This window comes from Myotis myotis, unplaced genomic scaffold (assembly GCF_014108235.1).
Source record: "Myotis myotis isolate mMyoMyo1 unplaced genomic scaffold, mMyoMyo1.p scaffold_m19_p_5, whole genome shotgun sequence".
NCBI classification, from domain to species: domain Eukaryota; kingdom Metazoa; phylum Chordata; class Mammalia; order Chiroptera; family Vespertilionidae; genus Myotis; species Myotis myotis.
Window position 1 is genome coordinate 42,827,139 of NW_023416357.1, and position 26,106 is coordinate 42,853,244.

The 26,106-nt window shown below is 40.8% G+C and overlaps 1 protein-coding gene across 1 annotated transcript in view; it reads right to left on the reverse strand.

Annotated features, from left to right (window-relative positions):
• Positions 1–26,106, reverse strand: part of ARSB (arylsulfatase B) — a 136,073-nt gene that overhangs the window by 77,966 nt on the left and 32,001 nt on the right. Inside the window, exon 4 of the mRNA XM_036309507.1 lies at positions 20,654–20,861. Coding sequence (XP_036165400.1) covers positions 20,654–20,861 — 208 coding nt within the window. The remainder of the gene's footprint in view (positions 1–20,653; positions 20,862–26,106) is intronic.

A 26,106-nucleotide genomic window follows, 5' to 3' on the forward strand; every position in this document is an offset into this window, starting at 1 on the left:
GATTCAAAAATGTACTGAATACTTATACAGTGAGAAAGATGGGAAGTGAGGTCAACAATTTTTTAGATAATTAAACTAGACAAAGCTTATATATTCTATTGGGGCAAGCATCAACTACTTCACCTTTATGTTTCCAAATATATAATACAAGTTCAATGTTCTGAATTTACCTTTGAAGCAGAAACACTTTATTAGTTTTCTACTTTATTAGTAGCAAGGATACCTTTTAGGGTTACTCAGAAAAATCAATAAACCTAACTGAGTAGACAGACAGTTTTATTTCCCCAGAGCCCTCTCAAAGTTGCCTAAATGCTAAAGGATCTCACTGGTGCATGGTGTCTTATGGTGGGAGAGACAAAAAAAGTCAAGAGAACATTGACCAGCACAGTCTTCTTGGAAGAACAACAGAGCAATATTTAATGACAAAAACAAAAATAACTCAGTATGCCTACATATTAAGAAGTTTGTTAAAAGAATTTAAATACTGAATGCATACTTAATAAAGTTATAAGAAAAAGATTCACTTTGGATCTGCAGATGACATTTGCTTCAAAGTAAATCAAACTCCTTGGACTCCAGGTCCTCCTGACCATGTAGGGGGGCAGTCCGCTTCTGATCAGGGGCGCACAGTGAAAGTCTGAAGAAATCTGGTGACACTGGACATCCCAATCGGGGAGACAGTCCAGGCTGTGGGGAGTGAAGGAGGCTGGGGAAGAGGAGAACATGTGGGAAGCAGCTAGGTCTCTGAGCCTAATGAAATGAGACACAAGAGGCATTAAATGGAGGCATTTTAGCAACAGACAAAGGGATGTTGAGAGAGAGAGAGAGAGAGAGAGAGAGAGAGAGAGAGAGAGAGAGAGAGAGAGAGATATCTCCAATATCTGGGAAACTCTGTGTTTCCTGAACTGCCATGATCCAGGATGAAAAATAAGACTAAATGATCAAACAAATCAAAATAAACATTCTTGACCAGAACAGACATCACCAATTTTTCAGGGGAATGCAAGTCAAAACCACAAGGAGATACCACTTCACACTCATTGTGTGGCTATACTAAAAAACACAGATAATAACAAGTATTGGAGAAGATATGGAGAAATTGGAACTTTCATACTCTGCTGGTGGGACTGTAACATAGTGTAGCTGCTTTGGAAAAAAAACTGGCAGTTCCTCCCAAGGAGTTACCATATGCCCAGAAATATCCACTCCTACGTATATACTCAACAAACAAACATATGTCTACACAAAAACTTACATATGAATATTCACAGCAGCATTATTCCTAACAGTCCCTAAAGTGGAAACACCCGATTGTCCATTAATTGGTGAATGGATAAATAAAATGTGATATATTTTCAGAAATATACAGCAATACAAGAAGTATTCCACAAAGTAAAAAGGAACGAAGTACTGATACATGCTATAACATGAATAAACCTTGAAAACATTATGCTAAAGGAAGTCAATCACAAAAGGCCACACACTGTATGATTCCATTTATAGTGTCTAGAATAGGCAAATCCATAGAGACAGAAAGTAGATTAGTGGTTGCCAAGGTTGGGAGGAGAGGGGAAGGCTAATGGATGTAGGATTTCTGGGGGAAGTGGTAAAAATTAGGTAATGGTGATGATTGTACAATTTTTGTGAATATACTAAAAACCACTGAACTGTACAGTGTAAAGGGTGAATTTTATAGCAATGTGAATCATATCTAAAAACTGTATGAGAAAAAGAAAAATGGATCAAAGATAATATTTTTCTAGAAGAACGTAAGAGTATCTTTGTGACTTAGGGATAGGCCATGGTTTCTTAAAACCAACAGCTTTTTAAAAAGACATTTGTATATAAAAATTGGTAAGACCCATAAGGGTATAAGAGGATGCAGAGTGATGATAAAAACTTCAAAAGCAGAAATAAGCAGTGGGCAGCTGGTGGGATCTTACTGCAATTAAGCATCATCGTGTCCCTTTGTCCTTTGGATGAGAGGTGTGTTTAGAAGAGACTCTTCCTGGTGTCACAGGAATGTACACCATCTGCTTCATGGAAACAGTCCAAGCCTGCCCACCCCATGAACATTTCAGAACACAGGCAAGGATGCACCTCAGTGCACCAGCTGTCATTCTTCTCGACAGGGCATTCGAAATCCCACCCTCATTCTCAAAGCCCAGGGCTTCCAGGACATGTCAGGTTCTTTGTTCTTGTTTTCACCAGTCCATCAAATTCACTTGGCTTTTTTTTTTTTTTTTAAACAACAGCAGATCCTTTCTGGAATCCATGTGTCTCCCTTTCTTGTGCAGACCCCTACTCTCATACCTCAATTTTTCATCAGGGCCTCTTGTTGTAAGCTGACTCTCCAAAACATCTGCCTGGCACGTGAGATGCAAAATTCTTTTCTGAAAAGCTTTTTGTATGTACACAAAGAGACTGCCTCATTGTTTATTCCATTTTTTGGCTTCCTGCAAGTTTAAATATGGAACCAAGTGGAAAATGACTTCAAAATAATTAAGAGATTACATGAATCTTTTCCATACTTCATGTAGTCAGTCATGAAGTTATATTAACCCTATCATGTACCAATGGTGTGCTAGTGATCTTTTATTTTTTATTTTCTGATTTACGTACAGTAAAATTCACTTGTCTTGGCATGCAGTTGTGTGAATTTTGACTATTTTAAATAGAGTCACATAGTCAGAGTCACAATCAAGATGCAGAATGGTTCCATCACCCCAGACTTACTCCCTTGCACTGCCCCTTTATAGTCAAACCCTCCACCCTACCCTGGGCCCCTGGCAACCACTGATGAAGTTTTGCCCTTTCCAGAATGTCATGTAAATAGAATCATAAAGTGTGTAAGCTTTTGAGTCTGACTTCTTTTATTCAACATCATACATCTGAGATCCATGCATGGTAAAGCATCAATGGCTCGCTACAATGCTGAGTAGCTGTCCACGGCAGAGTTGTGCCCGTTTCATTTATCCATTCACCTGCTGAAGCACACCTGAGTTCTTTCCAGTTTTTAGCAATTACTAATAAAGTTGCTATAAACATGTGGGTATAGGTTTTTATATAAACATGTTCTCATTTCTCTTGGGGGAATCCCCATGATTGGGACTGCTGCTCTCAGGATAATTTTTCTTCACCTTTGGTTTTCAGTTTGATTACAATGTGAGTGTAGTTTTGGGGGGGTTATCCTGATTGGATTTTACTGGGCTTCTTGAATCTATATATCTTTCACCAAATCTGTGAAGTTTTCAGATATTATTCCTTCACATATTTTTTTTCTACATCAATATTTCTCCTCTCCTTCTGGAACTCTAGTGACATAAATGTTAGATCTTTTGATATTACTCCATAGGTCCCTCCCTGCAACTCAGTTCATTTTTTTCCTCTTTCTTCTTCTTTCTCTCTTTTTCTTTTTTTTTTTTTTTGGTATTAATCCTCACCTGAAGACATAGTTTTCATTGATTTTTAAAGAGAGAGAAACATCCATGTGAGAGAGACACATCAATAGGTTGCCTCCCTACACACCCTGTCCAGGACTGGAGAACAAACCTGCAACCCAGGTACATGCCCTTGACCAGGAATCAAACCTGCGACCCTTCAGTCTGCAGGCTGACGTCTAACCATTGAACACACTGGCCAGGGTGTCTCTCTTTTTTCTCTCTGTCTTTCAGATTGTGTAATATCTACTGCTCTATCTTGAAGTTCACTGATCCTGTCCTCTTTCATCTTCATTCTGGTACTTGGACCATAGTATAAAATTTTAATTTCAGATACTGTATTTTTTACCTCTACAATTTCAATTTGGTCCCTTTTTTCTTTCTATTTCTCTGCTGAGAAGTTCTATTTTTCCATTTACTTAAAGAGTGTTCAACTTTATCTTATGAGGAATGGTTATAACGAACCCAGTTAGATTCAAACTCCAAGTTTAGTCTCCCCTTCTGTGGATAGTGATGCTTTTAAAGCCAAAACTATCTTTAGTTTTAAAGCCTTTGCTATGCTGTTTGGGTTTGCCTCATGTGTGTAGCTCTTAGGGGTTAGTCTGGAACCTGAGTGGTGGTTTACATCGGAGTTGAGTTCTTGAAGCCTTTACTTTGCTTCTCTAGGTCTGTGGGAAACTGTTTATTGCCTTCACTATCTGATAAGCATAGACAGAGAACTCCCAGAAACCCCCCGAAGGCTGGGTGCCTTTGAAGCCCTAGCAAAGCCCGGAGCTAGGCGCCACCTCTGTTTGTCCAGACAGTGGTAGCTGAAACTACTCCCCCATTTATTATTATGTAAATCCTTGCTGATGGGCTAGTCTGTTTGTTACTAGGGGGTCACCTGCCTAAGGGCTACTCCAGATCAATAAAAGATTGGAGCAGCCTGAGCATGGGAAGGAAGTCCTTTGGGACTTGCCGCCTGGTCCCCCAATATTGCAAAATTATCTCGTGTCTTTTTCTCTCATTTGTTGTGCGGCTCCTCTTTCAGATACCGAACCCTACTCCACGCGGGTCGTGGAAGGAAACACTCGACAGGGTCTTTGTGGCACATGCACACGTCAGAGGTGAGAACAGGACGTATGTCAGCTCACACACAGAATCAGGGGATCCTCTTCTCCAGCACTCTCCTCTCTGAGAGTCCCCCCTAACTTCCCAGTCATTGGGTTTCCTTTTTCCCGGTTCCTCTGGTCATAAAGACAGGTTTCCCTCAGATTTCAGCCTCCTGTTCTATCATGCACTTCTGCACAACTGCAGCTGCCTTTGGGAGCAAGGCAGCAAAAGAAAAGAGAGGGATAAAATAATGGGATTCTCCCACACTCTTTGGACAAAAGTGGCTCCTTTTCCCTCTGGTCGGAGAGAATCTTCTTTTGGGATTTTAGGTGACCAAATCCCCCACCACAAAAGCAATGGAAATCCTTAATTAGGACTGGACTTGAGGCAGAGCTGGGAGAGAAAAAGACAGAAAATGGGAAGTCCCCTATATTCTCCAGCAAAGGACCCCTTTCCCGAACCTCTGGTTGGAAATCAGGAGTCTGCATGGAGACTCTGCTGCCCAGGCCTGCTCCATAGTTCTTTAAAGACATCAGCCCTTAGGTCAACGCCAGGAGACAGGAGAGAAAACAAACCCCACAAATGCACTCCAGGTACAAGGATTGATAAAGCCTTGACTTCATTCCCATTCACCATTTGGCGGCTGTTTACTTTCCAGGTGTGCAGGCGGTTGTTTTCTGTATTGTCCAGAGTTTTAGATGGAGTCCATGAGAAATACAGGCTTTAGGTGGCTTCCTCCAGCCTGCCCAGCACCAGAAGGACGTGCTCATGATTTTAATGAGAATGGGCCAGCGCCTGATCTTTTGCGTTGTTGTTTTTGCCTGAATTAATACAGAAGCAGAATGAATGACACCTCATGTCAGGTAAGAATAACAGAAGCAAATGATGAGACAGGCTTTGAGCATCTGCTCGGTGCCCATGGCTGCTGTCAACACTGTGGGGAAAGACACTAGAGGTTCAATACACGTCCCTGCTCTCAGGGGCATGTCATCTGTGGAAAGCCTGGCCCATGGGAGAAATACAAGACTATCCACAATGAAGACTAAAAAGGGTACAGAGAAAGGAGAGAGAGGGGACAACTGGGGAATTAGAGGCGACATGGAGGCCACTTGGCTGTGTGCTGGTCCTTGATGGAGAGGAAAAGGAAAAGGCACATTTCAGCAGAGGAAACGGGGGCTCGATGGGGTAATTATTGTTACGGAGTTGGTTGTGTGCCCCTTTAATTGCATGCTAAGTTTATTCTCCCCACCACCACAAACGAAACTAAGAGGCAGTTTCCAGGGCACCTTATTACTTCTGACCCGTTCCACCCGCTTCTCTCCCGTCACCTTGATAGAGAGGGTTCCCAGGACTTGGTTCGAGGTGAGGACTAGAAGCCTGGTGGAGCTAGAATGCATCAGAGGACCTTTCCTGGGGAGTCTGGAGTTACCCCAGACAAACTTCTCAGTAACTGTTGTAACTCAGCTGGCTGCTGGCATTGTTCATATGCTTCAGCTGAGTTAAAGCCTTCGGAAGTTTATTTTTCATATTTTATTTGGATTGATTCCTACCATCACAAAGGCATTATCTTCATTCAGGACAGTATCTATTCTATCTGACTATACTTTCTGTTAAGTATTCAGAAAGGCCTTGCATGGAGCGCCCCTGTGAGCAGACAACTGCCAAGGAGGCGCGGCCAGGGGTGGAGCAGTTGCACAGATGACCTGCACAAGCACAGGGGCCCAGTCCACTGAGCATGTTCACTCGCAGCTGTGCGGCAAATACCTGTGCTGGGGACTCAATGTCTGTGGACTTCCAGCTTTGAATGACAGCAGAGAAGGGATCATTTTCAAATGCTGAGCTGATAAAGAGACTGGGGAACTTTGCCAGCTTTGAGCCTGTCAGCCACCATGCATTACAATACGGAAGAACAGTTTTAAAAACGTAAAAGGGGATCCTGCTGCAGTCAGCGCATCAAGCAGGGCACCTGGACAGCTGACTGGACAAGGCAGCCAACCTGACAGAGATCCTGTGTCTAGTTCCCATAAGGAAACTTCGCTTCATGCTGGGGTCTTGCTTGGTTCCCCCCCCCCCCCCCCCGCACGCCCCTCCCCCCTCCCCCCGCCCCTGCCCACCTGGGAGTAAGCTGTGCTCAGATCCAAAGTCATTGCTTAGCCGGCCCATCAGGATCACATGTAAAATGCAGGACGTGTGATTGCATCACATTTGTGTCTTTTCACGGCTTTGCCTGGGAACTCTATCTTTTGTAAAAGACCTTGCTTGTGTCCCCCCATCCTCATTCCCCCTCCTTCTGGCCAGCTGCTGGTACTGTATTTTGTCGCTTATCTAACATAAAATAAACAGAACAATCTGGAGCTAATTTAAGCGGTTTACCATATCAGGATACAGCTGGGAAAGATTTTAAGAAAAAGGCTCAACAGGAACAATAGTGCTGTGAAGCTGAGCGGCGGCCGAGAGCACAGGAAGGCAGTTTCAGACAGCCTGGCAGACAGCTGTCAGCCACTCCAATAACAATCCCCACAGCCAATGAAAACGGGCAAAGTCTGTGCGGGCTGAGGGGCAGCTCCGCCGGAACACCAACAATGAAAACAAGAGATTAGAGGGCGCTCTGAGTTAATGGCTCAAGTGTCAGGGCCGCCAGTCTCGGGGGAGCCCTGCCACAGAGCTCCCATGCAGCAAGGACTGAAGAGGAATTGCAGATGAGGGACAACACTGCGTTTCTCCGCAGCCCTGGCCAAGACTTTTTTTTTTTTAACGCGCATGCATACATGCTGGCTTTATCCTGACTTATGAATCCAGCAAGGCCTGCAGAGAAACATCTGTTTTTGACATCAGTTTCTTCCACGCTGAGGCTGGTTGTCTTTTTAACTCTTTGGGGGCTCCTGGCTAGACCTTGAATTTCCTGGTGCAACTTACAGAGGTGAGAGGGCTTGAGGGAGTTAAATGAAGCTATGTGTTGCCCTTGAGAGAATTGCAAGTGCTTTATATATTACAAAAAACCCCACAAAAACAAAAAAACAAAAATAAAAGCAAATAAATAAATAATCCCCCTTGGATCAAGCTCTTGACAAAAATCCAGCCAATTAGGGGAACTGTGTAATCTAAAGGCAGTGAAGTTCGTGCAGAGACTGCTGACTGGAAGCGTGGAGCCCTGCACTTGAAGTCTACTGCTGCCACTTTCTGGGTCAAGGTTTTCTCACTTAGGACCAGACGCCCTTCGCCTCTTCTTCATCACTTAATTCAGGATATCAGCTATGTTCATGCCTGTTCCAGGGAGCACGCAACTTCGTAAAAACTTCCCTCTGACAAGAGCAATCTTTAGGTCTATTACAGAACAAACAGATTTGTTGGGTAACTTTAAAAAGTAAACCTTGTCTATATTCTAAAAAAAGGATGCCATCTGGAAGGTTCAATGAAAAATAAACAAATGAGCAAGGAGAAATTAAATGTTTCATTAGTCACTGTTTCATCTAAATAACAACAAATGATTTACGGTCAATAGCATTGATGATTAAATCTTCCATGATAATAGAACTAGCTTAAGACTAAAATTTCACTGTACAAACAGGTAGAGATATTGATAGGTTCTCTAAAAGCAGAAAAAATATTAAAACTTCTAAAGGACAAAAAGATAGGAAGGCAGGGAAATATCGCCTTTAGAAATGTAATATCCCTCCTATTCCCAGAGCATGTAAATTTGGACAATGATTACTTCAAAACTATCTAAACACACTTAAAAAATTCTATTACCACCCTGGCCGGTTTGGCTCAGTGGACAGAGCGTCGGCCTGCAGACTGAAGGGTCCCAGGTTCGATTCCGGTCAAGGGCATGTACCTTGGTTGTGGGCACATCCCCAGTAGGGACTGTGCAGGAAGCAGCCGATCGATGTTTCTCTCTCATCGATGTTTCTAACTCTCTATCCCACTCCCTTCCTCTCTGTAAAAAATCAATAAAATATTTTTAAAAATTCTACGACCTCAAAACATAAAATCTCTCTAGAACAGCTGTCTCACAATAGCATGTATCAAACCACCTGGCAGGTTTGCTAATACAGATGGCCGGGCCCCACCTTCAGAGTTTCTGGTCCAGAGCGGGACCTGAGAACTTGCAGTTCTAACACACCACCAGGCGATGGTAATGATGCTGCTCCGGAGATCATACTTTGAAAACCATCGCTCCAAAGGCAGGTTCAATACTGGTACATAAAAGTCAACCAGCTTTACTCTGTATCTAATAGACACCTCAGTACACTCTGTTGTTCTTTTTTATTTAAATCCTCACCCAAGGGTATTTCTTCCATTGATTTTTAGAAAGAGTGAAAGGGAGGGAAGAGACAGAGAGAAAGAAACACTGATGTGAGAGAGAGAGACATTGATTGGTTACCTCCTGCATGCTCCTCGATGGGAGCCAGAGATTGAGCCTGCAACCAAGGTATGTGCCCTTGACTAGAATTGAATCCATGATCCTTCAGTCCGCAGGCCAACACTCTAACCACTGAGCAAAACCGGTTAGGGCTTCTGTTGTTCTTTTGAATCACCACTGGTCAAGTGTGGATGAATAGTGAGAGTGGAAAATAAGCAAGAACACAAATGGAAAATGCAAAATATTCATAAAAGTCACACAAAGGGGAAATGGCTGGATCCTAATTTCTGTGAGGATTAAGTTATAGAAGAATTATAAAAGTCATTCTTTTCTGAAGGGTACATTGTCCTTGACTTAAGGATGAAAAACATGTGGCAAAGGAAAAATTTTTATAATAATGAGTCCCTAGGCCTAGACCCTGTAGCAGTGGTTCTCATCCTGGTGGAATCACTCGGGGAATCAGAAAGTGACTTGGAAATAAATGCAGAGAAGACTGTGAGTCTGCTTAGAAGATGCTCTGCCCAGCAGAAAAGAGTGCCTGAGTTTCCATAATGGGACCACAGAGTATCAAATGATATCACAGAGGGCACCGTGAAAATGATGAGATCAAGAAAGATGGATGGCGTGGGAGAAACTGCCCAGCTAGTTAGAAGCAAAGACACAATTAAACCTCTTTTCCTAAAGCCCATTCAAATCTCTTCTATCATATTATTTGACTTCATTGGCCATAATAATTAAAAAAGACAGGAAAAGGAGGTAATTGGGAGAATCTAAAATAGACATCTCAGTACACAAGAGTAAGGTCAACTGTCATCTTGGAGATTCCAGTGGTTTCATTCAAAGTATCCATTCTAAGAAGCTGAGGAGTCAATGCGGGTTTTCGTCAATTCTAAAACTACACTTCTGGTGAATGGTCATGTAACCAGGCTTCACTACCTACAACTACGTGGTTGCTGTGAGGGTGGTTAATAGCATTTTATTGTAGTACATGAAGACCATGTGAATCTGAAGACGAAGTAAAGAGACAGAAGACGGACTAGAGCAGGGGTGGGCAAACTTTTTGACTCGAGGGCCACAATGGGTTCTTAAACTGGACCAGAGGGCCGGAACAAAAGCATGGATGGAGTGTTTGTGTGAACTAATATAAATTCAAAGTAAACATCATTACATAAAAGGGTACGGTCTTTTTTTTCAATAGTTTTATTCATTTCAAACGGGCCGGATCCGGCCCACGGGCCATAGTTTGCCCACGGCTGGACTAGAGAGATGCTGTCTGGCAGCCTTCACAGCTCATAGGCAAACTCCTCTCAAGCAAGCTGTTCCTGACACCCCAGTGATACCACCATATTGCATGGAAAAAGGTTTGCCAGAGGGAAAGTGAGATCATGGAGTGATCTGGTGAGGCGCACAGCTTGTCTGTGACTCAGCCTACTTTGTGGAACTTAAAATGAATTAAAACTACATTTTAAAAGCCGTATCTTCCACCTGGTTCCCATCACTGTTTTTGGCTTTCAGGAAAAGGACCTGTCAATTTTTATCTGCAGGAGGTAAAAAGGGGCAGCGCATTTCAGGGGAAAGCAAATAAACATATTTGCCATGATGGTTTCAGGTTTACCAACACAGCAGGTGGGGCAGGAAGAACTGCATCATCCAAATAATTGCAACAGCAATTTCACTCAACCAGACAAGCTGACATCATAAGGCCAAGGAGAAGGTATGTTCTGAGCTTATAACATGGAGCAGAGCTCAGACAGGAGCTTCTCCAACTATCTGACTAAGGTTCCTGCATTTCAGAGGAAATTTTTTCTGCTGGGATCAATTCACAATACCACGATCCATTCCCATTTCTTGGTAAAAACCACACATGTAATCAGAAATTATGTTTAAAGCAGCTTTGCTGAAAGAATAGTCAAGGAATTGGAAAGAAGAATGAATGTATCATTTCAATCACTTAAAAGCATTTTCATGGTTACTGAAAACATGTGGTGAGCTATGGGACAGGACTCAGGAGAGTTGGTGGGACCCTCTGGGAAAGTTTCCTGGTCAGCCAGAGCAGAATCTCCCTTACCAACCAGTCCTTCTCCTATCAGCCAAAACCATGAAGAGGGCCAGGCTTTTGAAATATAGTTTTAATTTACTTTAAATATCATAAAGTATGCTGAGACACAGACAAAAAGTTGGGAAAAGTGGATATATATATATATATAAAACTAGGCTACTTTCTCACACCTATACTAAAATAAACTCAAAATGGATTAAAGTCTTAAATGTGAGACATAAAATTCCTAGAAGAAAACATAGGCAGTAAACTGTTTGACATGACTCTCAGCACTATATATATTTTTTGTGGATGGCTCTTTAGGTAAAGGAAATAAAAGAAAAAATAAACAAATGGATTACATCAAACTAAAAGTTTTTGCACAGCAAAGAAAACCATAAAAAAAGACAACCTAATGAATGGAAGAAGATATTAACCAATGATACATCCAATAAGGAGTTAATATCCAAATTATATAAGGAATGCATACAACTCAACACACACACAAAAACAAACAAACCTCCCAAACCAATTAAAAAGTGGACAGAGGACCTGAATAGACACTTCTCCAAAGAGGACATACAGATAGCCAACAGACATATGAGAAGATACGCAACATCATTAATCATCAGGTAAATGCAAATTAAAACCACACCTTTCAGAATGGCTAACATCAATAAATTAACAAACAGTAAGTATTGGTGAGGATGTGGAGAAAAGGGAATCTTCATGCTCTGTTGGTAGGGATTGTAAATTGGTGCAGCTATTATGGAAAACAGTATGGAAGTTCCTCAAAAAGGTAAAAATGGAACTGTCTTATGACCCAGCATTTCCGCTTCTGGATATTTACTGAAGAAATCCAAAACACTAATTTGAAAAGGTATATGCATCCCAATGTTCATTGCAGCAATATTTACAATAACCAAGATGTGGAAGCAACCTAAATGTCCATGATAAATGAATGGATAAAGGTGTGGTACATATAGACTATGGAATATTACTCAGCCATAAAAAAGAATGAAATCTTATCATTTGCAACAGCAAGGATAGACCTAGAGAGTATTATGCTAAGTGAAGTAAGTCAGACAAAGAAGGACAAATACCACATGATTTCACTGATATGTGGAATCTAAAAACAAAATAAATGAACAAACAAAAGAGAAACAAATTCAAAGATACAGAGAACAAACTGATGGTCAGACAGGGGGAAGCGGGGTTTGGTGAACAGGCAAAAAAGGTGGAAGGGATTAAGAAGTACTAATTGCCAGTTATAATAATAGTCACCAGAATATAAAGTACAGCATAGTCAATAATCTATATATATAAAAGGTTAATACGCAAAGTGTCCCCTCAGGAGTTCGACCGGGAGACTAAGAGTTAGATCGCTTGCTATGATGTGCACTGACCACCAGGGGGTGGCACGGAACAAAGGAAGGCCCTGACCGGCAGCCGGAAGGTCCCAATTGGCCCTGATCACTGGCCAAGCCTCAGGACCCTACCCATGCACGAATTTCATGCACCAGGCCTCTAGATATAACTATATATTGTATCTGATGGGTGCTAGACTTACCATAGTGATCACTTCATAAGTTATATGTTATACACCTGAAACTAATATAATATTGTTTGTCAACTGTAATTGGAAAGTAAATTTTAAAAAATCACAACAATTTGGGTGGACTTAGTATTTTTCCTGTCTTGTTGTATGATGGAACCTATTTATTTCATTTGATGCTCAAATTTCTTATACTATAATCAAATGTAGTGGTTCCTATCGGTTTATTTTAAAAGTGAGTTAGAGCCTCTTGATTCACATTTCAACATGGGCTCAGTGTTGCACATTTGTGATTGGGAGCTGAAATGTACAGACTTACCACTTTACGTGCATCGCAATTATTATCTACCACTATGTATTTTATGTGAACATATAAAATTAAGATACCCAAAATTTTAGCCAAAAATAATCTCTTTTCAAGATGTAGTCACCCAAATCATGATTTGTTCAAATGACTGCTATTATTAAAATTTATGTTTTCAAACAATTTTAATATCAGAGAAATTTTCACCATAGGAAGTTAACTATTTAGTTTGGGTGGGTCAAGGAAGAAATCAAATGAAAATGAACACACAACAACCCAAAAATCTATGGGAAACAGGGAAAGCAGTATTTTGGGTGTTAGATAATGAATTATTTCTATTTTCTTCATTATACCTTTTAATAGTTTTTTTTTTCCATTTTCTACCATGATTATGTATTAATTTTTTTGGTTAATCCATCCGAGAATATTTTTTCCATTGATTTTTTTTTAGAGAGAGTGGATATTTACCTGAAGAAATCCAAAACACTAATTTGAAAAGGTATATGCACACAAATAAGAAAGTGTTCTAGGATGGAAATGACAAAAAAAAAAAAATTCACTGTACTTGGAAAAGTCATCCTAGGAGGGGTTGATTAGATGTGGCCCATACTGTGAAGGAAAAATATAAAAGAGATCATAGAGATTACAGTTGGTTAAGAGCAAAAACCCCGAAAAGGAAGAAACCTGTGGTGCCAATAATCTCTGAAATATTTTCTCATTAAGAAAACATGAGAAAAGAGCCCCACAAGGTTAAGGATTGTTCTGCAAGAAGGGAACAAGCCTGGAAGGCAGAATTTCTGTATACAACATTCTGTTGATGCTTTGTACCTAATTGCCAAAGTCAGCAAGAGAAGCGATGGGGATTTTTTCAAATATATTTTTATGATTGTTTTTAGGCCTGGTGGGGGGGATCTCATGCTTCTGAAAGCAACGCATGTTTGAGGCCAAGCCCAGCAGGGCTATCTCCCGCAAAGAGCCTGGGCACTCTTTCCCAGCCCTCCTTGAAGAGCAAGGGCCATAAACTCCTGGGAAGGAGCCGGCAGTCTTTCCTCCGCTGACGAAACAAGGGCCTCAGATCAAGCCAGAAAACCACAGCAATCATTGTAGAAACCCCAAGTAGAGAGGAATTTGGGACAGAACGCCAGCAAAAGCTAGCCGTGGAACTCTAATTTTTGATCAAATGCCTTGCTTCAAAAAAAAAGCAGTTACCACTGCCTCGAGGAGAACCCCACGTGTGGACTGTAAAATAGAAGAGAATTACACTGTTTGGGTTCTAGTAGCTAAAACTTAGCCACTCTTTTTCTTTTTTTCCTAAGAAAACTGCTACAGAGTAAATCCCTATTTTTACATTCTTGAAGATATGAATATAAATACACAGTTTTTGTTTTTCAACAGATAATTAAGTGCCTTCTTTGAAACCTACTTAAATTTGTCTCTTCCATCTATTAATAATGACAGTAAATGTTAAAATTCCAGACCAAAAACCCTGAAATACAATCTGCTTTTTGCTGATTCCTAAAGTAATAATTCCTAGGCTATTTGGTTCCTTCTCTCATCCGACTGTGTATTTGCATACAGAGTTTGTGGTCACCCAGCTTTCTATCAGCCCCTTCCTCTGGCTGTGACTGTGGTTCCCATGGGATTATTTCTACTAGGAATCTACTTCTCACCTTCCTTCATTCTCCAGGGCATCTGTCCAACCTAACATTCCTCTTGCCTTCACAGGGAATTTTGGCTCCAATGAGTTCTGAGAGGAATGTATGATATAAGAAATAGATCCATCTTAACTGTGACCTTTAAAATGGAATGCAACACAAAAGGAGAAAGTAAATCCAAACAAATTGGAAAGCTTCTTGCAATTTAGTCAATAAATACGCTCAGTTCAATATGTATTTTTCATTAATCATAAGCTCAGGGAGAGGCCACTTATAAACGCATAGGCCAATTATTAGTCAGGGAAGGCCACACCTTATAGAAATGGGAAAATAAAGACTTTTTTCATGCTTCTCATGCTGAAAATGTCATAATATGGAAAATACAGTATTACGGCACACAAGCAATAAGCAATATAATAAAACATTGAAGATCTTGATAAACAGGGATTGAGAAAGATTTCTGCCTTAGAAACTGTAGGATTGTGGAGTCAATGGTTTGTTGAAGAGAATGCAAATGCAGGACTGTTCTGGGGGCCATCAAAATGTATTGGTTATTATCATTTCTCAATAAAAGTCAACAAATCTGTATGTACTACCTACTGCTAATAAAATTTTAAAGCGATCCAATATGCTTTCAGCATGGACATTAACACAGAAAAATTTAAGAGGTGAAATGGACTGACTTCTGGCTCGGAAAGAAGAGTCTCCTAGTTTTGAGCCATGTGTTGTTACTTCCCTCTATGGTAGATGTGCTGAATAAAGAGGTAACTGCAAAGAGAAAGACAGTGTGGACACACTACACAGTTTCTTCACTTAACAGGTCTTCCTTAGCTTTGTCAGAAATTCATTTAAGTGTTTGAAGAACCTAGTGAGATTGGTTTGCCAGCACTCAGATTACTTTGTTTTTGGCACAGAATTTCTATAATATTTAATAAGCCTGCCAATTGCATAAGTACATTTAAAACCATAAAGCTAGTTTTTAAGGGAATACTATATATAAGGGAGAAAAGGACATAAGATTTAGACAAATTAGTTCAGACTCTTTATTACTCTAAGATATTAATCTACATATAATTTTGTGAAAGCTCAGAAAATAAATGCTAAAAGTTTAAGGTCTGTAATAATTGCCTCTATTGGTTTCAGTAAAAAATTGCTATTGAACAGGGTCCAGTCAGGGCTCTTCGACAGTCTCCTGACCCTCTGGGGCAGGACATGTCTCCACTGTGCAGAGCTGCCTGAGCACTACAGGGCTGGTCCTTCAAATGACTTCACCCTCAAAACACTGTGACAGCCAAAGCCATTTCTGCACATTTCCCAGTAGACCCCACCCCAGTCTCAAATGGACTATGAATCTACTGCTCTGTGGACTACACGGGCACTCTGGCCACGGGCTGCATTCTTTCCAGCTCTCTGCAAATGCACCCCAGAAGGGATGGTTCCATCAAAGGCTATCACCAGTCCTGATGGAAGTTCTGAAAGCACAGAATTACAGCACCTCAACTTTCCTAGTAACAAGGACTCTCAGAGATCAACTGTCCACGCTCTCCTATGCATTTCTTAAATCTGTCCTTTCATCTCCTTCAAATTTCTCTCTGCCTTTACTCAGGCCCTCCTTACCCTCTACCCCTCTTGACCGCCATCACCTTCTAGAACGCCAATCTGCCTTCAATAATCCTCCACACTAATCCTAAAATGAAAATATGATCCTACTTAAAACCTTTTGATGTTTCCCCTCGGCCTTCAGAGCACCTTCTACCTCCTTCCGCTCTGAGCCAGGTCTTACATTACAATCTCCAGCTTCACATCTAACCATTCCCCACCTTGTACTCTGGGCTCCAGCCGTGCTGAGCTTCCTACTACATGACTGTTCTCCATTCTGCCCTTGCTAATGTTCATGGCTCATAGCTGAGGATGCTGCCCAGGCTCCTCCCCACCAGCACACCATTTATCGGACCATCTCATTCCCAGCCTTTAACTCTCAAAAAGGCTCCACCTTCTGACACCATCACATTGGGCGTTAATATTCCAAAATGTGCATATGGAGTGAAAGACATTCAGAGTAGTAGTGGCCGTGAGAAAAGCACTTAACCTCTTTCATTCTTCATTTATCTATACTAGTATATATAAAAGCCCAGCAACTGGAACAGCAGAATGACCAGAATGACTGGAACGACCGATGGCTATGACACACACTGTGGCAGCCAATCAGCCTGATCCAGGCCCTGATCGCCCCCACACCTGGCCAGCCTGGCCCCCAATCAGCCCACAACACCCTAATAGGGGGCGGGCCAGCCAGCCAACTGCCCACAACCCCTCCCCCCCCACCCCCCCTCCCCCCCACCAGCAGGCCCAATGGGCCCCTATCAGGCCAGGCCCGTGCACGAATTCGTGCACTGGGCCTCTAGTAAATTTACAAAATGGAGATGAAGAAACTTATTTCACAAGGTTACATTGAGCTTTAATGCTTAATGACATGACCAGTGAACTAAGGCAAACAAAGGATTGCAAAGCAACTAAAAACAAAATCAATAGCAATCTACACTGGCGATATTAAAGAGCAGAATTAAAATTGAAAAAATGTAATGCAAAGGAGCTGGATCCAGAAGACTGAGAAAAAGGACAAAACACAGAAAATGATGAAAGAGACATTGAGTCAGTGATTCAACCTACTAATTAAAGATACTTTTGAGAAATAAATCAAGCAGAACAAAAGCAACAGCTATAATATGAACAGGGAAAACTTCCTGGAGTGAAAAATAATCTCAGCGTAGAGATCAAAGGGTTCACTGTATTTCAGGCAAAATTAATTTTAAAATATTTTAAAGACCCACGCCTAGATATAATTCAGCAAAAATCTAAACTATGAAGATAATTTTTTTTTAAAAAAAAGCCTCCAAAAATGGTTTCAGGGACCAGCTTACACAGACAGATCTTTCAAACAGCCTGTGAATTTGCTCTAGAGCAGAGAAAAAAAACGGAAAAACCACCCAAACTGTTTTATTAAGTGAGCATAACCAAGACAACAAAACCTGACACAGAGAGAAAAAGCCTCCCCGACTTTTCACTCCTGACTCGACACAAAAATCCTAAATAAACCTCTAACAAATTGAATTCAGCAGAATAATAAAAATGCATATATGTGATCAAGTTGGATTTAGCCCAGCCCAACAAAGCAAACATGGTCCAAGACTAATATATCTACTAATATATCATAGTGTCGCCACGGACACAAACAATAGGGTGGTGAAGGCCTGGGGAGGGGAATGGGGGCCAGCTAGAAAGGGTTAATGGGGGGAAAATGGGGGACATATGTAATATTTTCAACAATAAAGATTTAAATATATATATATCATAGTGAGACAACCTTATTATAAAGTTATCCCCATTTTCTTAGTGAAAAGCTCCAAAAATTATTTTTGCTAACTTGAATAAATATAATATGGATGTTTATAAAATAGTCAACTATCTATTTAAAAGTTATGTATACACACTTGAAATCATATAAGAAAATATCTTAACATATTGATTTTTTCCACACTTTCATACATCATGAAAAAACTTTATTCTACTCCTTCCCATGCCTACTTGACATCAATATCCGTTGTCACAGGAGCCACTCTGAGATATTTGGCAGTTTCCCAGAGCTACCATCTTCTCTGAGCATTTTCAGTCTGTATATGAAAGGTTTTCATATACGTTTTACTAATTTTCTTTCATCTCTGACACTTCTATTATAGAGAAAGGGCAAATAGCAATATTAAAATATTTGCTCTAAGTAATTCCCTTTTAATGTGCACAAATTTCGTGCACTGTGCCACTACTTACTATATAAAAAGCAGCAAGAATTACAGTTTTAGGAGGAGCACTGGTTGAGACAAATTCAGAGTTCACAAATGAATAAGAAAGCTTTGAGTTAGACATATGTGGAGTCACTCTGTTACCTCCTAGCTATGTGACCCTAGTCAAGTTACTTAATGTTCTCTAAGCCTCAAGTTCCTTATCCAGAGAGCACTTTCAGTCTGTATATGACACTTTAATACATATATACTTTTGTTTCAGTAAATAATTTATTCTTAAACTGTATCACTCTGATCTCTACAACAAAGATTGTTTTATAAACTTACCACCGCTAATTCTTATAATCGTGAGATCATTTCCAAGGAATAATTACTAAATGAGTATAAATCTCTTGACCTCTTTTGTTATTGCTTCTTTCAGTGAGTTACCTCTATAAGTATTCAGTACCAACACTGACCAATGTGCTTTCCAGGCTGTTCGACATAAAGCCAATTGAGAAAAATCCTCAGTATGAGAGAGATCTTGTACGGACTTGTATATAAGATGTCTCCCTCTTTTCTGAAGAGTAAGTTTTAGAGGAAAAATAAATGTAATAGCAACCCTTTCCACAACAGAGAATACTTAGAAAATTATAGTATATGTTTAGCACTAAAGCAGCTGAACAAGGTTGCTCAGGGTGGCCCCAGGCCTTGACCAGGCTCCTCGAGAGACTGGTATTGCAGCACACCATGCAGAAAGCTCTGCTATGTCATGAGGTCCAATAAGAACATCCAGACCACCATCTGCATCACCTCAGAGGCAGGAGATGCAGTGGAGCCAGAAAGGCTGGTACCTGGCCCTGCCTGGCTGTGTGAGCTTGGGCAAGTTACTCAGCCTCTTTGTGCTTCAGTTCTCACACCTGCAAGAGAACTATTGTGAGGATCAATTTAACTAATTTCCGTAAAGCACTTAGAACTATGTCCTGAAAGTAGTAAGCACACAATAATTGCTAGATTCAATAACCATGCAGGATTGGAAGCAAAACAAAACAACCTTTAAAAAAAACACAAAACAACTATGAGTACAATAACCAGATTCATTCCTCAACATGCCACTTCACACCCCTTACACAGTCACTTTACAGTAAAACTCACCAGGTTACAAACGCAACCTCACCCTGGGAGTTTCTAGTTAAATTTTCAGGTTGTAGCCAAGGAACACTAGGAATTTGAGAAAGCTCATTCATGAAATGCAGACCAAAACAAAGATACAAACAACCTTAGAAGGAAGACAGACAACACTGGGAATATAAGCAAACTTAAAACTATATGTATGTGTATATGCGCGCGCGCACACACACACACACACACACACACACACACAATTAATGGTTAAGAGCACAGGCTTTGGAGAAATAAATTATTAATTGCACCCATAAAGTGATAAAAAAAACTTCACACAAAAAAAGAATTATCAGAAAACAAGAAAGAGTCCTTGATAATTAAAAACTATGGTCGTTACAATGAATTCAATAGAATGGTTATAAAATAATAATGAGAAAATAATGATGAAGACAAGAAAATAGGAGAGGAGAGGGGAAAGAGAGAGAGAGAGATTAGAGGATTAATCCAATATCCAAATAACAGGAGTTTTGTGAAGGCAGACTAGGAGGAAGGTGGGATGGAGGGTCAAACAATTCTGCCATAAATAATACAAGAAATTTCCCATAAAAAAAATGATCAGCATTTTCCAATAGGAAGTACTCTCCTGAGTACTCAACATAATGAATAAACCAAGACCTATACCCAAAGAACATCCCTAGGGAATAGAAACTATGTCTACTATATATAAAAGGTTAGAAGTTGGAATGACATCGCCATAATAATGATTTTCAAGAAATTTCTTCTTTCTACTTTTCTGTTTTTCCTATAATCAACATGCATAACTTTTATTGTCAGAAAATTTTAATGTAAAAAAAAATCTATACTTGGCGGCTCTAGCCTAGATTTAAATGGCTCCATTTCTTCTCTGTCTTCATAATGTCACAATCTGTCTCTGACACAGAGCCCCCTGCAGTCAGCAGAAGTCCTCCTGACAGAACCTGGGCTGCAGAGATTGCTGAGAACAAGCCAGTCCAAGGATTCAGTGCCCAGCTGCCCTGTGTGAGGGATGCCCTCTCATACCTACTCAGAAAGCACTTGTTGTCAAGCATACTCCCAGAATATTTTCATATTGGAAGAAAGGTGGGGAAGCCCGTAATTCTTTTTCCTTAGACACATCTTTCTACCCATTTGATCATGTCTTCACTCTTGCAGTTAGCATTCATTTTAATAAGGAACTGCTAAATGCTCCAATTTGTCTTCATTCCATTCATCGAATACCATGTCCTAAACTTTGCCAAGAGATGATTTTCCTGTTGACAGGCTTACCTGTAGAGAAGATGAACACCGTGTTGTTCCAGAGCCCACGGCTTTTTAAGGCTGCAGTGACATTTCCCACAGCTTCATCCATAAGGGAAACCATTCCTGCATAGTGACGCCTGTTCTTATCTTGGATAAAGTCATATGGCTTTAGGTACTCCTCGGGGACCTGAAGGGGCTCATGGACCGACTGGAGGGCAAGGTAGAGAAACAGAGGCTGGGAAGAGAGTTTATGCAAATCAGTCAGGAGGGCATGGAAGCATTAAATACACAGATGTTCAGATTTATCAGTTTAAAAAACTAATATCAAGGCAACCCACAGAATGGGTTGAAAATATCTGTAAATCATACATGTACCTGATAAGGGACTTGTATGGAGAATATATAAAGAACTCTTGCAACTCAATAATAAAAGACAATTAACCCAATTACAAAATTGGCAAAGAATTTGAACAGACATTTCTCCAAAGAAGATATACAAATAGCCAATAAGCAAATGAAAAGATGCTCAATATCCTTAGTCATTAAGAAAATCAAAACCGCCCTGAGATACCACTTCCCACCCACTAGGAGGTTACAACACACAAAAAACCCCACAGAAAATAATAAGTGTGGGTGAAGCTGTACAGACACTAAAACACTAATTCATTGATGGTGGGAATGCAAATGGTGCAGCCAGTATGAAAAACAATTTGGCAGTTCCTGAAATTGTTAAACATAGAGCTACCATATGACCCAGCATTCCCATTCCCAGAAAATGAAAGCTTACATCCACACAAAAACTTGTACATGAATATTCACAGCAGCATTCTTACATCCACACAAAAACTTGTACATGAATATTCACAGCAGCATTATTCACGGTAGCCCAAAAGTGGAAACAACCCAAATGTCCGCCTGTTAATGAACAGGTAAACAAAACATGACATATTTCCAGCAACACTCAGCAATAGAAGGAATATTATCAGCCATCAATTCTGTGCGAAGAGGCACAGAGCTTCTTTTTGTGGTGATGATAATATTTTAAACTTAGATAGAGATGGTTGCATAACTCTGAGTTTACTATTGAATTGTATACTTTAAATGGCTGAATTTTATGTGAATTATGCCTCAATAAAGATGTTAAAAATGTAACAAAAGACACATGATAAAAGACGAAAAATAAAAGCTTGAGTTCTAAAATAGCCTAGAAGGCTCTGATCCAAACAAATAATAATATCAATCATAATAACTACATGTGAAATATCTATGTGCTAGATACTATAAAGATGTATATATTCCATCTTATTTAATACTCCAAACCACCCTATGTTACATTCATTTTAGAGATAAGTTAACAGGCTTAGAAAGGTTAGATGACTTGCCCACGTTCATATTAATTGCAGAGCAATTTCCCATTGAAAACCCCACTACTATAGTGTGGATATGTACCAATAGATGCTTTAACGTTTTGCTCTAGCTGAAAGATAATTTCACACCTTTTAGTAGAGGGTAGGGATTTTTGATGTTTTTATGAGAAAACAAGTGAATACCATGCTTTGTTAGTCTTTGATCCAGGACCAAACATACGGCCAATTTAATTTCTGGAAACTAACAAAGGAGTGTGAAGTATTGATTCTATTTTACCTCTCAGACCAATTTACAGCATTTAACATTAGTGGTAGTCCAGGTCAGCCTCTCCTTTTTAAGGAGCCTTTCTGAAGGCTCTCTCCTCTTTGTGCTTCTACAGAATTCTTTAATGAGCTGAAACCCTCAAAAAGACTAGTCCAACTAGAATAAATATATAATTCTGTTCAAGTATTTGAGGCATTTAAATCTCATAAATGAATAGGAAAAAGTCAGAAAACAGACTGGGAATGGGTGTCTCATATTTCATTCTTCACTGTTGATAAATTGTTTTAAATTATCTATTCTATACCCCTGCGGTAACATAAGGAGTATACATGTACAGCGCTCAAATAGACACACAAAAGGTTATTTGTAGTTCAGTCCTTTGGCAGTTAGAAACATCTTTCCCCCAAAATCAAAGTCTTCAAAATAGCTGCTGAATATCAAGGTAATCACTTCAAAACCTATTTAACTGAAGAAGTAATGGAATGAAAACCATGATAAGGTGGAACCTGTGCTTCATTTGTGCATTACTTCCATGGGAAGACATTCCAAATTCCAACTCCAACGGTCGACTTTAAAGCTCTGACACTAAGTTAGCCCCACTCTGTCTCCACACACACTTCCTCTGTTATGCCCAGATTTCAAGACCCCCCACAGAACCACCAGGGAGCGCCGAGTCCGATGCAAAAGCATAGAGTCTTTTATTCAAGCCCGGGACTTGGTCCCCTCCCCCCCCCCCTTGCCTCCATTACTGGATGCAGAAGAGAGCCCCGAGTCCCAAGGGAACAAAGAATTTATAGGGCTTGGGGTTGGGGGGTGGGGGCACACTCTGACCACTGATTTGGCCGATTCCGGTTGGTTGAGTGAGGGCCGGGGGGCTAGTGACGCAAGGGCAGGGTGCAGCTAGGGTGTGGTTACACAAAGACAGGGGGGTGGCTAGCATACTCTTGGCCTTGGGCTAGTTTCCCCCGCTTTCCCATTGGCTGAGATAAGGGCAGGATGAGTAACTGATATATTCTGCGGCTTTTTCTTGGAAGAGGGGATAAGGACACAGCTATCAGTCCTGTTCTGTCCTTTCACCTCCTCCAGCCACAGAAGTCACACGGACACTCCTGCGCTCCTCCCAATCGGGTGAGAGAGTCCCAGGGGATGCTGTGTCCAGGTGCTGAGGAAGGACTCTGGGAGGAAGGACTCAGATGTTTGGAGGGAAGGATGTGAAGTGGCATCGATGGCCTGACAGGCAGTGAGGGGCTGTGGTCGGAGGAGCCGTCTGGTCTTTAGCCCTAGACTAAGCCAACCCCAACCATCAGCCAAGGGCTAGATCGGGTTAAAAATTGTAAGGCTACAACCAATTACAGCCCAAATTGCAAGCCGTTTTAAAAATCAGGAATAATCACATAAAAATCTGTTTTGTTTTGTCTTGTTTTAATTTTCCTGAAAAATCAACTTCTGACAATTCCACACCCACACTCCATCTAGTAACAAGCAGCTGAGTATGAGAAGCAGGGACCCCAGTCTCAGAAGCTCGCCATTTCTCTAGTCCCCACTGTGCCATGTGAGCGGTTTCACTTATTTAGGTAAGTAGCCTGAGTCTGGTAAACACGAGAGTTTTTGACCCTGGTCTGGATTTCCTACAGTGGGCAGGGTGGAGGAAATCTGAAAGGAGCCTCGCTGTTTAAAAAGATATGCAACATGTCAACCCATGTGGCTGGTGATGGAGAGAAAGGGCAAAAGGGAGGTTGGTCCCGGCCAGCAAGTGAGGTGAGGGTTGTGGGGGAGAGTTCTTATATCCATGCCAGGAATATATAATAATTCTGGGACCATCATTAGAGGACCTTATCCATATCCAATATAGAAATTCTTCTACTCACTTTGTTAAATATAGCAAAAAATTACCTGAAAAATCTTTCTAATAACTATCCCTTAGTGGCTAAGGGCACGACTATCACTCTCGAGGGCCTAAAATTAGAAAACTGCAGCAATCCCCTTTTTCCAGCATCAGGCTTCTGAGAAGGGGCATAACTGAGACGAGGAAGTGAAAACAACTTCTGAGGACGAGGCCGAGCCCGTCCTGTGACTGTCACAGACCATGCAAAGGCCTCGCACTACTTGCCGACCAGATCCGAATAACTTACAAGTATAGCTAAAGGTATTCCTTGAGCAAAGCAAGTTCTCTTCCTCCCATTTCATCTGCAGTAACGTAGGGTCATTTAGTGTGTGGACAAACAGCCTCATACACATTAACAGGGCTTTGGGTCACCAGGTGGGGGCAGAATGATATACAGTGCAGCGCATTTAATGAGGTGAGGACCAGTGAACACATTCTAGAGTATTTCCATCCAATATTATAAAAATAAGGTCTCAGCACTCACAAGGTGAACTTTATATGTGAAGCAACCTATTTCCCGACAGTGCCAGATGTGAGGCGTTTCTATACTGTTTTTAAATTTAAGAACATTTTACAGAGTACTGTTCTTAGTACGCCATGGTGGCCCAGTGGAAGAACAATTACCCAGGGCTCTAAGGTTCTCCAACCACAATCAGGAATCACCTACAGCCACTCATCCTAGGGCCCTTCTAGTTAACAGCAGCCAATTCCCCCTCACCTGCCAGCCAGGGCCTCTGTTGGCCCAAATCAGCAGCCACCATCCTGGGGATGAGCTCCTGATTACCACACTATCTACTGACCTGAGTTCTAACCCAATCAAGCCTTGGCCTCTGGAGACCTGAGGGCACATTCTGACCTGACTTTCTGTCTCAAAACACTGGAGTCCTGTACCCAATCTGATCTTCACTGACCTCCGGGTTTATACTGAACCCAGATCTCTCCCTCGCTCTTTCTTGGGTCCAGATCCCTGCACTAAGCAATGCAGTTACAGCTGCCATCTTTACGAACCCCAACTGCACCCTTTCAGGTTTCTTAGGCCTAGATAATGGAATCCTAGATGTGAGTCATGACCAAAGGTTTAAGTATTACATAAAAATATCACATTACTACTTAAAGTTATTAGCATATTCATAAGATGCTAGGGGTTCATTTCCTTTTCTTATTATGTCTATTCTTATACTCTAAATATCCTCACCATGAGATGACACTAATTTCAGTGAGAAAGAAAGCCTTGTTTTCATTTCTTTAGTATATTTTTCTAATTTAAAGAATAAACTTAAAAAGCATATGATATGCTTTAAATTGTTATTCTATCTTTGACTTCCAAATTAAGACATTCCTTTCTCAAATGTGTCAGGGAAAGTAAGGGTCTACCACCAGAAATTTGCATTTGCTTTCAGATGCTTTCAGTAGGCTAGATGGGTGAGAAAAGATTTATTTTTATTCTGCAAAGTGTTGAGGGGGCTATTTTTAACCAAAAGATACTTTATGAATACGTTGCTTTCACACTGCAGTGTTAGTACTGACAGAATTATCTTGCAGAAAAGGAGAAAGGACGCTGCTTCCCGACACATTGTGCGATGGCTATTCGCAGGGTCCCTCTGAGTCCAGCACCATGTCCTTCTGTTACAAAATAGCTCCATATGCTTCTTCCCCTCAAGTGCTCTTTAAAACGGGGACACTTTTAGCTTGTGGATTTGTGTGAATTTCTTTAATGATTTCCATCCTAGAACAAGTCGCTTATGTTACAGTCTATATATAGCACTTGAGAATTAGCACAGAATAAGAGTCAGGGTGGAGGAAGGTAGAAGAGGGTAAAGGGGAGGAAGTAAACAGTAATGGAAGGAGACTTGACTTGGAGTGGTGAGCAAAATATAATATGCGGATGATGTATTATCGAACTGTACACCTGAAACCTACATAATTTCATTAACCAATGTCACCCCAATAAATTCAATAAAAA